Consider the following 13,178-nt stretch of genomic DNA (forward strand, 5'->3'; position numbering starts at 1 on the left):
TTTGCCTCATTATTTTGAGTTTTCTTAGCACTAACCAAAACGGGATTATTAATAATGATTTTACAGTGTTTTGTATTAACTGCTAATCATTAATTAGTGTGTAAGTAGTTGAATCACTGTATCTGGATTAGAATTAATTTTATCTAACTTTTTAAACAGCTATTCATCGATTCTTCTAGAAGTTTATCAGAAGAGGATGACAGGATCATAAGATGGTTTCTAACTGAACAATAAAAAATAAGACATTCATATATTTGCAGTGAATGGACTTTGAACTGACTCTTTGTTGTCCTGTGAATAATACAGCTTTTTAAAAACTCAAACAATTATGCAATAGAAAGTACTCTGTAAAAGGTTTAGAAAGAAACTATGTATCCAATGGGACCAACTTAAAGACTTTTGCAAAATGACAAGGCCCTTTCTCAGTCTAAGGAGTCCCTGTAAAAAGCAGCATTATAGTGATTTCCAAATGGGTTATGAGATTCATAGAAACATTATCATGTGTTTGCCACAAAAATACATTTAACTCAACAATTGAGTGGAACTAAACAGCTTTGAGAAGAATGGGTATAAGCTAACAAAAAGGATCACAATAAAGAAAACATAAAGGAACAGATAAATGATTTAGGAATGACCATAGCTAGCTTAAACTGTGGCTATTAGTTAAGGCATTAGCTAACAGTACAGCTAAAACAATGAAACTGTGAGCTAAAACTAATGGATAAACCATTCAGATAGTTTGCTAAATATTATGATCACTTGTTAATGGAGTATTAGTTGTATTTATAGTTAAATGGCTAAGACAGTTCGCTTAAAATCCGATCAATATTGTCGCTAAAAGCAAACAGCTGAAAGCAATCCACATCCACTTTAACATGAATTCTAATGAGGTGCTGTTGATGAAAGGGTTGTTGAGTCCATCTGACAGCCTGTATGAGTACATTAGATGAAATAGGCTGATAAACACTGTAGTAGGGTACTAATTAACCTCCTAAATATGACCATCTCAGCATTTCTAAAGAGTGCTGATACAGCGTCAGCACCAGTCCACTCGATGGGAAGAACCAGATCATAAAGACTGACCTCTGACAGGGGGCATGTCATCGTGATTATGTGGTATGAAATGTGATTGATTAAAGGGAGGCAACCACTCTTTAGACAGGGCTGGTGGCACTTTGGCTGACTGATTCTTTTTTTAAATTTTTTTATATTCACATGCCTCTAAAGTTAATTGGTTTCAGGTTCATTCTGTGCTTGTACAACCGAGGAACACGGGTCACCTATTTCACATTTATTGTTGGCTCCAACTCCTATTTATTTGAGCTCACCATCACGCTGCTGTTAAACTTACTGGTCCACAGATGGCAGAATTTGGCACTGCAACAGGCTCCACACACCACATGTCTCACTACATAATATCATTTGTATCGCCAGCAAGGTGACTGTATCTAGATTACTTCTTGATGCCATTACAACATATAGGGAGGAAATGATCTGTGCTGAAATGCAACAGAGGTACAACACAGGCTTTCTATTGTTTGCTTCAGTGGAACATCACATTATATTTGATATTCCACTTTAAAGTAAATGGAGCAGTGAATGACTCCCAGTTTTCTGCTGTGGATGGAGGTAGTTCTGCTGCCACTACCTTGGAAAGTCCCTTAGGTCCTCTCCAGAGCACTGCTGTAAATGGATCTTATTTCCATCCTGTGATAGTGCTGTGCAGCAGCCACAGAGGAGCAGGGGGCTGGGATAGGGGGCCGATCTTTAGGCCTTATGACCCTGCGTGGGCAACTGTCCTCACACCACAGTTATTATAGTTGTTTTTTTATAGTTTTTATTTGCATTGTTTTCAGGAGCTTATTTCTAGCACTATGTTGGATATGTTATCATCTATAAAACAGAAAGCTTTTTTCTTCTTCTTGCAAATGTCATGCTTTCTAACAATAGCAAGAATAAAGAAGAAGGCAGCCAATATCACAGATTTATTTTAATTGGACCTGGCTTTGATTTAATTAAAAAATGGGGTAATTTTACATTACAATCAGGCTTTTAAGCTAATATTTGATTTGTGAAAAGAAGGCTAAGAGGAATACACTCACCTCCCCTTTTTTAGGTTTACCTGTTCACATCCTTGTTAATGCCAGTGGCATGGCAGCAACTCAGTGCATTTATACATTTAGACAAGGTCAAGATGGGCTGGTCTGAGTATTTCAGAAAATGATGACCTGCTGGGATTTTCCCACACCAACATCTCTACAGAGAAAATGTTCAGTGAGCGGCAGATCTCTGGGCAAAAATACCTTGTCGATGACAGAGGTCAGAGGAAAATGGCCTGACTGCTCCAAGCTGAAAGGAAGCTAACAGGAACTCAACTCTCTTGTTATAAAGGTTTGCAGAAGAGCATCTCTGAAATCATAGCACGTCAAGTCATGAAGCAGATTGGCTACAGCCACAGCAGACCACACTGGGCACCAATGACTACAATTCATACAGGTGCAAAAAAACAAAATAAAATATTGAATATTGAAAAGAAAAATGTCCTGATATGATGAGTCTTAATTGGTCCTTTAACATTCAGATGGTAGGGTCAGAATTAGGCAAAAACAGCATGAAAGCATGGATCCATCCTGCCTTATAGAAACTGTGCAGGCTGGTCATTGTCTAATGGTGTGCAATATATTTTCATGGCTCACTCTGGGTCCCTGAGTGGAAACTACCTGAGTACTGTTGCTGACCATGCCAAGACCGTGTACCCATCTTTTTAAAATAACACACCATGTCACAAGGCTCAGATAATCTCAAGCTAGTTTCCTGAACATAGCAGTACTCTAATGGCCTGCAGTCACCAGATCTCAAACCAGTAAAGCACCTTTGAGGACTGTTTCCAGCCCCTTGTTTAATCTATGCAATGAAGAATTAAGATAGTTCTGAAGGAAAACAAATGAGTACCTAATCGTGTCTGGTAAGCCTACATCTTCAACCAAATTCAAGATCTCAGTCATTACATTAAACCCTCCATTATGTTTTGTCATAATGCCAATAAATATGGAGCCAAATCCAGGATTCAGGGACAAGAAACAACTGATTAGAAACTGGAAAGCATTTTTCCCTCAGCAGGAGGAAACCAGCATGAGAGCGCAGGTGAACCGAGTTTGAAGGAGTGGTCCAGAAACTTTCCACAGGGCAAGGAAATTCAGAGACGTGTTTCCAGCTGTCTTCGCACCAGGCAACTCACCAGAGAAACAGAACAGAAAGCAAGGTTAGGAATTTCATGGAGAACGGAACTGTGAGAAACCACTACAAACCCTGATTACCACCAACGAAGAGGCAACAATTCCGCTTGAGCCGGTCTTTAATACTGCATCCTTGATGAGCTGATGAGAAACATGTGCACAAGCTCCAGAAAACTAGAAAAACCAGCCTACTGCTCCACCTGAGAGGTGCCAGGAAACCAGGTCTGACATGAGGGTATTTGGCAAGAGGGAAATAGGTATTATAATTCTGTGCCATTAATTTATGAAGGCTAAAAAAAACTTCCCAGGCTCATATAAACAACAAGTCTAAATTGACAAACCTAAAAAACTGTGCCTCAGGCACAGGATGACCATCTCATTGAAGATACCAATTTGCGTACTTATGTTTTTTTCTTATCTGTGCATCTTACACTGTTTACATCAGAGCGTGTGCTTTTGTGCGTGTGTGTGCTGTGGCGGGGGGTTATACAGAGTGGCATTAAGATGTTAATTAAGGCCTTTGTAATCTTTGGACCACTTATTTTGAGAAAAATGTCAGCCGCCCACTGGTGTGAAACCACATTAAACGCAGACGGTTGATGTACAAAATAATTAAGTGTGACTGAGATGAATGGCGGTCATTTGCATTGATGAGAAACTTGTTATTGGTAAAACAGCGCACTTTGACGAAGCACAAAAACTGCTAATCTTGTTCAAAATCATTTTCCCACGTTAATCTTATCGTCTTCAAAATGCCTATTTTGTATATGGGGCTAACAATAATGAAGGCTTGGCAGCTATATAATCTGTTCTTCTAACATAAATTGCACTACAAAAGGTTTCCGCATCCACACTTAGCTGGAGCTCTTTATCTCTGTTATTTTCCGTGGCAGCGACGTATTGCCTGAAAGCATGAGTAGAGTGCACATACAGTATAATTTGCTTTATCACAGTAACTTCCAACTAAGCCCTGTTATTTTAAATACCTGCAATATATGGTATGATACAAAATCACACAGGCTTTTGTTTTTTTTATTCACATGATACTGTCATTAGGAAAAAAGCTCTCAGCATTCGATCATTTGATGCTCATTTTATCTAAAGCCACCACGGGCCAGTCCATGTCTAAAACTCTCATTTTTGATATTTCTGAGTGTACTCTTTGACAGTGTCAGCTTTCATAAAAACAAATGTTTGCCTGAAGCTTCACGTGACAGTTGCGAGTGGGCCCATGCCACTTTCGCTTATGATTCATAGGTTAATAGACAAGACATTTTGGGCGAGTGTTGCTTTCGGTGTTTTAGAGCTGGCAACCAGTGCAGTGGGTTTTTATTTAAAAAGTCCTCATGTGCAGTCATCCTGAAGCCTCCTTCTTGCTTAGCTCTCTGTTATTTAAGCCCCCTGGAAGTATTACAAATTGAATGCTTCTCCTTAGGCTTCCTGTTTGCTCATGGCTGTTTATAAACTCGCTGGCATCAATTAATATTTTTTTAATATTTGCTTTTTTTAGTCAAGTAATTATTCTGTGCTCTTCCATCCTGACAACTAAAGGAAGTACAGACGATAATGCAGTGATGAGCTCGTGCGTTGAGAAGCTGAGGACTGTCAGCGGGGGCTTGTGTTGTAGGTGTTGGGAGAGATTTTGAGATATCAGAGGTGATGCAGCTAACATCTGTTTGGGCAGCAGTGGCTGTTTGGCATTCAGAAACTCTCCGCCTGCTCCTGTGAGCCCTGTGCTGTTTGATCCATGACATAGTTGTGAGTGAGGTTGAGATTGGACCTGACCACAGTCGCAGCCTGATTCAGTCCCTGTTGGGCTTGTATCAACAACATTCGGCACTTTGCTTGCATTAAGTGGATGTCAGGAGTTCACAGTCGTTAATGGGATGATAGTAATTACATTCATCGGAGGAGGGGGGAGATGTGAAAATTGATAATTGCTAAATTTCAAAAGGAGAATTGTCACAATCATCGGGAAAATTACAGTAACTGCACAGTATGTAAACGTTTGGATTCTTGACCTGTCACGTTCAATGACGGAAAGCGGTGTCGGTTCTTTCTGTGCCTTATCTTTCCGCCATTACATACTTCTTCATGTCAGAAAATACTACAGGTACACATACGTATTTAAAAATGTTTTGACAAATGCTAAAAACTCAGTGATCACTTGATGATTTAGGAGCAGACGACCATTTTAATAGTGCACTCCTCTCTAATTATGGTGTGATGTGGGTAATATTGAGCGAGCATGTAGACTCTTGCTGCCTGCTAATTCACAGCAAACAAACACAGCTGGGTGTTGGAAGGCAGTGCACTGCCAGCAGAGACAGAGAAAGTGGTAGTTTCACTCAGTCTCCTCTCATGTGTTCCTTCAAGAAAACCCTCAGCTTTACCCTGGGCAGTCCAGCATCAAGCCTTTGTTCACTCGTCTGCGCTCACTTATCTGATGGAGCAAATACAGAAAACAAAGAGAATCGGCAAGTTAATAAGTAGTAGTTAATAATTCAGAATAGCCTGTACAGTCTTAATTCGCTCTGTTTTAGACAAAAATAAGACAAAAGAAGACGTAGCTTACTGAACAACAAGAAACAGCAAGTCTTACAAATTAGATGAGAAAACTCAGTTTTGGGTAAGGTGGCTAATTAAAAGGAGTACGGCAGAGTCAACATCAAGTCAACGCTCTCTTAAAAAACAAGAAGTATTGATCAGATTATATCAATGACAAAAGTAAATACATGTGTCTATGTTTGTGTGTGTGTGGGCTGAATTAGTTTGTTGGTCATGTAGCTCAGACACTGTCTCTCTGGAGACAGCTGGCAAGTTACACTATATTGCCAAAAGTATTCACTCAGCCAATCAAATTATTGAATTCAGGTGTGCCAATCCCTTCCATGGATACAGGTCTATGAAATCAAGAACCTAGGCGTTAGACTGCTTCTACAAACATTTGTGAAAGAATAGGTCACTCTAAAATCACAAAGTGGGGTCAGCAGATGCAGAGGTGCATAGAGGTCGCCAACTTTCTGCAGAGTCAATCGCTACAGACCTCCAAAGTTCACGTGGCTATTAGATTAGCTGAAGGACAGTGTGTAGACTGTGTATTCTTCATGGAATGGGTTTTCCATGGCCAAGCAGCTGCATCTAAGTCTTACATCACTAAGCGAAATGCACAGCATCGGATGCAGTGGTGTAAAGGACGTTACCACTGGACTCACTGGCAAGCAGTGGAGATGTGTTTTCTGGAGTGACGAATCACACTTCTCCGTCTGGCAGTCAGATGGAGTAATCTGATTTTGGTGGTTTCCAGGGCAACGGTACTTGTCTGACTGCATTGTGCCAAAGTTTGGTGGAGCGGGGATTATAGTGTTGTGGTTGTTTTTCAGGAGTTGGGCTCAGCCCCTTAGTTCCAGTGAAAGGAACTCTTAATGCTTCAGCATACCAAGACATTTCACGCTCCCAACTTTGTGGGAACAGTTTGGAGATGGTCTCTTCCTGTTTCAACATAAGTGCACACCCATGCACAAGGCAAAATCAAACCTTTTTTGCAAGTCTGGAGTGGAAGAACTTGACTGGCCTGCACAGAGTCCTGACTTCAACCTGCCAGAACACCTTTGGGATGAATTACAGCAGACTGCAAGCCAGGGTTATCCAACATCAGCGTCTGATCTCACAAATTAGCTTCTGGAAGAGAGGTGAAAATTCACATAAACACTCTCCTAAACCTTGTGGAAAGCCTTCACAGAAGAGTTGAATTGGTTAAAGCTGCAAACCCATATTTATTTAACCATTATTTATACGGGTATTCTGATTTAGACTCAATATCTCATTTACAAATGACCTGTTTCAGATGGCATAGTAAAATTACACCAGTAAAAAAAGCAACAATAAAAAAGCTTAAATTGTCTAATGTTTACATGGCCATATCACTACATTGAACCCTGAATATTGTATCATATAAAAACTTCTTCTTCTCCAAAAAAGGGCATCCAGCGAGTTTTCAAGACATGATGAAGCATGAAAGACTACATGTCTAGAATGAATGGTTAGCCAATAGTTGACATATTTGCTGGTTTTCCTTAATAAATTTCCCCAAATTTAATAAGAGACAGCTCAAAAACTAAAAAGCTTGAAAGCCTTAGGGCTATAGATAAGAGTTACTTGGAACATTTTTGAAATTTTAATAAGCTTGCTTATCCTTGCTAACCCCACCCAGAGAGGAAACCACAGCAAATACTTACGATCGACAAATGAATAACAGCATCAGAAAAGGGAGCCAATGGCAGTGATTCTATTAAACCTGTTGTAAAGCTTTTAAATTCCAATTTTGCAATATTTAATGCAACAGAAATGAATCATCCACATGAAGGTTATAAAAAGGGCAGCTCTTCATCAGGAATGAAAAACAAACTGAGGCATTCAGTATTGAGATGCAGTATTTTGCTAATGTCACCTGACCTGACTCAATTCATTTTTTCCACTCACTCAAATTTAAACACATTATTTTGGCCTGATTTAAAGAACTCGCTGTCTTCTTATCCTTAGAGTGGCTTGCTTTAGTCCTTGATAAAAAAGACCTCCAAACATGGCTTCAACAAAATTATATTTTATTTGCACAATTGAGGGGACAAACTGCCAGGCGCTTGCATAATCTGCAGCAACATAAAGTGGCACAATAAAACTTAAAAGCACAATGCATCCAAAAAACTCAGGATTTAGGGCCCGCTGTCACTCTTGAACTCTTTTGCAGGCATTTAAATGATATATATTGCAAAATGACGTTTCCATCAGTAAAGTTTATGAACACATTACTAAAACTAATTGAGACAGCTGAGAGAAGCCAGAGCTGATAAAGAACAAGACATTGCCTATTTATTCAACCAAAAGTATTATTTTGCTTTCAATGCTGATTATGTAATATTTGAAAATGTTTGCTAATTGCCTAATTACTCTTTTTTTTGGAGAGCCTTGGGTTCTTAGTTCCACTACGTCCTGCTCTACAGCCCTTCTATATTCCAATAATTTAATTTGTAACCTGCTCTGCTGCAGTTTGATTGTTAAAACGTATTAGTGGATTTTTTTTTTCTCTAAGTGGAGCCTCAGTGCAATTTGGGTATCTTTTATAATTGCTTCATCATAAGAGTTGGAACTATTATGAAGTAATGGCACAGAGCCAGACGCCACCCAATACTATGATCGTTGTAAACTCCCTGCCATTAAAGAAGAAGACAAAAAACACTTTTTTTTTCAGCCGCCATTTGAAATATTGACTTCATTTTCTTCATTATTTCCCGTCTCATGTCTGTGCCGTTGTATTCATCACTATTTTTGTAGCCTCCACACCTCCCATGAAGGCAGAAGCAGAGTGTTTGCCATCCATTCTTGTGAATGAGCCGAAGGAAGAGTGAAGAGGAGATGGATTTGAAGCTGTGCGTGTGTGTGTGCACGTGCACGGAAAGACAGATGTGTGTTTGTCACTCAGTGCCCACTGCAGCGTGTTCGACTCTTTCCTTGTTTTCACATCCAACCCGCTCGGGACTATCTGTCACTCATTGCTTCACTCAGTTCACTATTTGCACCTGTCCCCCCTCCTCCCATCTCTTTGTCTCTCACGCTGTTCTGCACCGCCTTTGTTTTCTCTCCTTTCTGGTAGCATCTTCTGTTTCTTTTCTTTTTTTTTTCAAATTTGATTTCTATTTTCAGCCCTCTTTCTGTACTGGACTCTCACTCATCATCTGTGTCTTCCCACCTTCCTGAAAATTTCACGATAGCGTTGAATGATGCATGAGTTTCCTTTGATAGTTTGTCCTCGCTTCACAGAAATACAGACAGTTCTGCCTTCCCAGAAATGATTGTTCAAGAATACTGTGTTTGCCTATGTGCAAGTATTTGTATAGGGAATGGTGTAAGAAATCATAATCGCTGGTTTTAGGTCTCTAGCCAGCATGTCATATCAAAAATGTGCTTTAAAAGTTCATGAATAGGCTGAGGACATGTGCTCAGTGTAGCTCTGTGTCTATAATAACAGCTACATACACCTCTTGTATGCAGCTGTTCAGCGAGTCATCCTGTCAGATCAGTCTTTATTTATTTGGGGACCTTTCCAATTTAGGTTAGCGCTGATTATACAATAGGCGAGTGGCTTTGTTTCACTGTGTGCAATGGATATTATCAGTAGAGCTGTGTGGGCTTTATCATTTTTTCTCAGCAGTGTTATTGTCAACACTGGCTTTGAAACTAGTTCAACAGGATCCAAAGCCACAGTGTCAGTTTGCCTGCTGGGATTCAGTATATAGATTCTGACACATTTGCATTTCCATATAGATTCGCTTTGTCTGAGCATCGATCATGTAGAAGTGAGTCAGTCCAGAGGCAGTCAGAATATGTGGTTGATTTTTCCTTTGTGTTTTCTCTACATGTTATTAAGATCAAAATTATGATTAGTTTTGTTATTAAAGCAAATGTGATTTCAAAATGACGTGGAAAAATACACTCACCAACCACTTTTAGATCTAGATTTGATCTACCATGGTAGTACTGGGTACAGGACCCCCTTTTGCTTTCAGAAATGCCTTATTTCTTCATGGCATAGAGTTAACAGGTGCTGGAAACATTCCTATGTTGACACGATAACATCACATAGATTTGGGGAATGCATACCCATGATGATAATCTTCCTTTACTGATTGGATTGTGATCTGGTGACTATGGACTGATTTGAGTACAGTGTACACACCGTCACGTTCAAGAAACCAGTTTGAGAAGATCTGAGCTCTTTGGCATAGTGTGCCGTCTTCAGGAGATGGGCCCACTGTGGTCATAAAGGGATGGACATGGTCAGTAGCATTACTCAGGTAGGTTACGGCATTCAAAAGATGCTCAGTTTGTACTAATGGATCCAAAGTTTTGCCAAGAAAATCTCTTCCAAACCAACAGACCACCACCAGCTTGAAATGTTGTTACAAGGCTGGACTGATCCGTGCTAACCCTGCCATCTGAACTGTTGCAGCACAAATGGAAACTCGCAAGACCAGACAACAATTTTCCGATCTTCTAGTGTTTTTGTAGTTGTTGGTGCCCAGTGTGGTCTACTGCTGCTGTAGCCAACCTGCTTCAAGGTTCAATGTGCTATCATTTCAGAGATGCTCTTCTGCAAACCTTTGTAACAAGTGATTATTTGAGCTATGGTTGCCTTCCTATCAGCTCGAAGCAGTTTGGCCATTCTCCTCTGACCTCTGATGTCAACAAGACATTTTTGTTAGGATGCCTGGGTCGTTCACCCAGTGTTTTTGAGTTTATTATATTATTTATCATTTCTATTCTTTGGTTTCTTTGTTAGAGTTCTGTCTTATGGTTTATGTCTCTGTGTAATCCTTGCTGTCTCGCCTGTCTGCTATATCCCCGTGTCCAGTCAGTGTCTGTGTCTGCCCTGGTCCCACGTCTCTGTTCCCTCTGTTGTAGTGCCTGCCTGTGAGTCTGTCTGTAATTTCGCGTCTCTGTGTTATGTTTCCTGTTTTACTTTGAAAGTCTGTGTCATGTAAATGCGTCTGGTTTTGCTTCCTTTGTCTCGTTAGGCCTGATTTGCCCCAGCTGTGTTTCCCTCCTGTTACCCATTCCCTGATTGCTCCCTCTGTGTATTTAAGCCCTGTGTTTCTCTGTGTCGTGATCTACCGTTTACGATGCTGTGTGTTCTGTCTGCTTGCCTGAGTTTATTTGGAGTCTCAGTTTTGTTACCTTTTTGAGTTCACCTTTTGCCTCCGAGCTTCTGCACTTTGGGTCCACCATTCCTGCCTGCTCACAGCCCTCACATAACAATTTTCACCCAGAGATCTGCTGCTCACTGACTATTTTCTCTGTTTTGGGAGATTATCTGTAAACCCTGGAGATGGCTGTCTGGGAAAATCTCAGTAGATAAATGCTCAGACCAGCCCATCTGAAACCAAGAACTATGTCACATTCGAAGTCACTTCAATCACCTTTCTTCCTCATTCTAATGCTTAGTGTGATCTTCAGCAGGACATCGACTTTACTTGCCTAAATGCACCGTGTTGCTGCTTTGTAATTAGCTGGGCTACCAGATTCTGGCTTTTCATGGCTACTAGAGCGAAATGCAACAAGGAGATAGGAGAATCCTATCCATCCTATCCTCAATGTGTATCAGAGCATCACTTTCAGAGTTGCATTCACTGTATTTTGTGGGATAGGGACTTTTCAGACTGATCTCCCCCCTTATTCCACTTCCAGCAAAGTGTCAATAGAGCTTACCTTCAGTATGACATATGTGTTAAGCACCTTTAATTGAAATGAGCTTTTCCAGAAGAATGCCCACAGCCGACCTTACTTTTTGGTTACTGCAGGTAATGTGCTAGCTATTTGAAATAAGGCTTTTGCAGGACTTTCAAGAGGCTTCTCTGCAACACCCAGCAGATTACCTTCAACAGGCAATTGCTATGTAAATTTTTAGGGTGGTGCGAATGATAGTCATAGTCAGGAATGGTTCTTCACTGCAGATTTGATTTGACTTTGATTAGTGTAATCAGTAGACCAAGAAGTAAAGGACCAATGGCACGGTGTTCCTGAGATAACAGGAGACGCATTCGCACTTGAAATTAGTACAGCAAAACCACAGCTTCAAAGGACAAATCTAAGCTAACCTTTTGTTTCTCTGCTTTCTGTCATCCCCTCCCTCCGCTTGGCTCAAGGGGGAGACGCATAAGCCAGGAGTGGAAACAACAGACACTCCAGTCTCATAGTCATAGTCAGAAATGGCTCTTCACTGCAGATATGGTTTGACTTTGATTAGTGTAATCAGGAGACCGTGAGGTAAAGGACTGATGACACAGTGTTCCTGAGATAACAGGAGAGGCATTTACATTTCATTTTAGGACTGAAAAAAACACGGCTTCAAAAGGAGAAATCTAAGCTAACCTTTGGTTTTTATTATTTTTCTGTCATCCCCCTGCTCTTGGCTCAAGGGGAAGAGGAATAAGCCAGGAGTGGAAACAGCAGACACTCCAGACTCGGCACGTGGGCGAGGGGAGAAGAAAGCCATCAAGTAAGTGCCTGGTAACTGGTATGGGTAGAAAAATCTGGTGATAATGAAGTCCATTTGGTTCAGCTTCAAGTCCCTCGATGTACACTACACAAAAAAAGAAAGAGAGCCCACGTTGTTCTATCCTGAAGAGGGCAATCACTACAAGAGCATGTTCAGGAGGCATTAAATGAAAGGTTAGTGATTTAATCAGTAAAGATTAAATCTGCATTATCTTACCTGTGAAGCTTTTGGCTGGACGAGTCTGCTCCTGCACTTATCTTATTGGATGTAAGACAGGTCTCCTTTAAGTGCCGCACATCTGCATCGCTTAAGACGGTTCAGGGTCAAGTAAAACAAGCGGGGACTCGAGCATTCACAGTGAAATGCTCAGGAGGATGTGTTTTTTCTAACATTTCTTGCAGGGCTCAAACTAGTATTAAGGTATTTTCTGTTCTTGATAAAACAAGGCCATAGGTCAGTACCAGAAAATGTCAGAATCATAATTCAGAGTATTCCACTTTATTCCACAAAATGCCTCTGTTAACCTGCTCATCACTTCTTTTCTCCTGTAGCCTGATTTCGCTCCAGCTTATTTTTCCGTGTGTGCGCCGTGTTTTTATTTTCCGTTTGAACGGTTTTGAGCACTAAAGACGAGCTTCTGTGAATGTATTCTGACTTGGGTTGTTTTAAACTCTTAATTTCTTGCATTTTCTCTCTCACTGGCTCCAGCAGCATCGCTGTGCTCTGTTGATCATTTCAGCTTTGAACTCCTTCTCTTTGTGTATCGCCTTTCTCTCCCGCTCTGTCCCCGCGCTGCAGCTCTGACCACTGCTGTGTGATTTGTATGACATCAGTGATTCTGCTCACCTTTTTCTCCCCTTCTATGACTGTCTGCAGTTTACCTCTCTGCC

General features: G+C 40.7%; 1 protein-coding gene across 1 annotated transcript in view; it reads left to right on the forward strand.

Moving 5' to 3' along the window:
- The window catches only part of syt7a (synaptotagmin VIIa), a 91,692-nt gene that overhangs the window by 38,506 nt on the left and 40,008 nt on the right, over positions 1 to 13,178 (forward strand). Inside the window, exon 3 of the mRNA XM_080874810.1 lies at positions 12,209 to 12,288. Within this exon, the coding sequence (XP_080730936.1) occupies positions 12,209 to 12,288 (80 nt within the window). The remainder of the gene's footprint in view (positions 1 to 12,208; positions 12,289 to 13,178) is intronic.

Source organism: Rhamphochromis sp. 'chilingali' (assembly GCF_963969265.1).
Source record: "Rhamphochromis sp. 'chilingali' genome assembly, chromosome: 2".
Lineage (NCBI taxonomy): Eukaryota > Metazoa > Chordata > Actinopteri > Cichliformes > Cichlidae > Rhamphochromis > Rhamphochromis sp. 'chilingali'.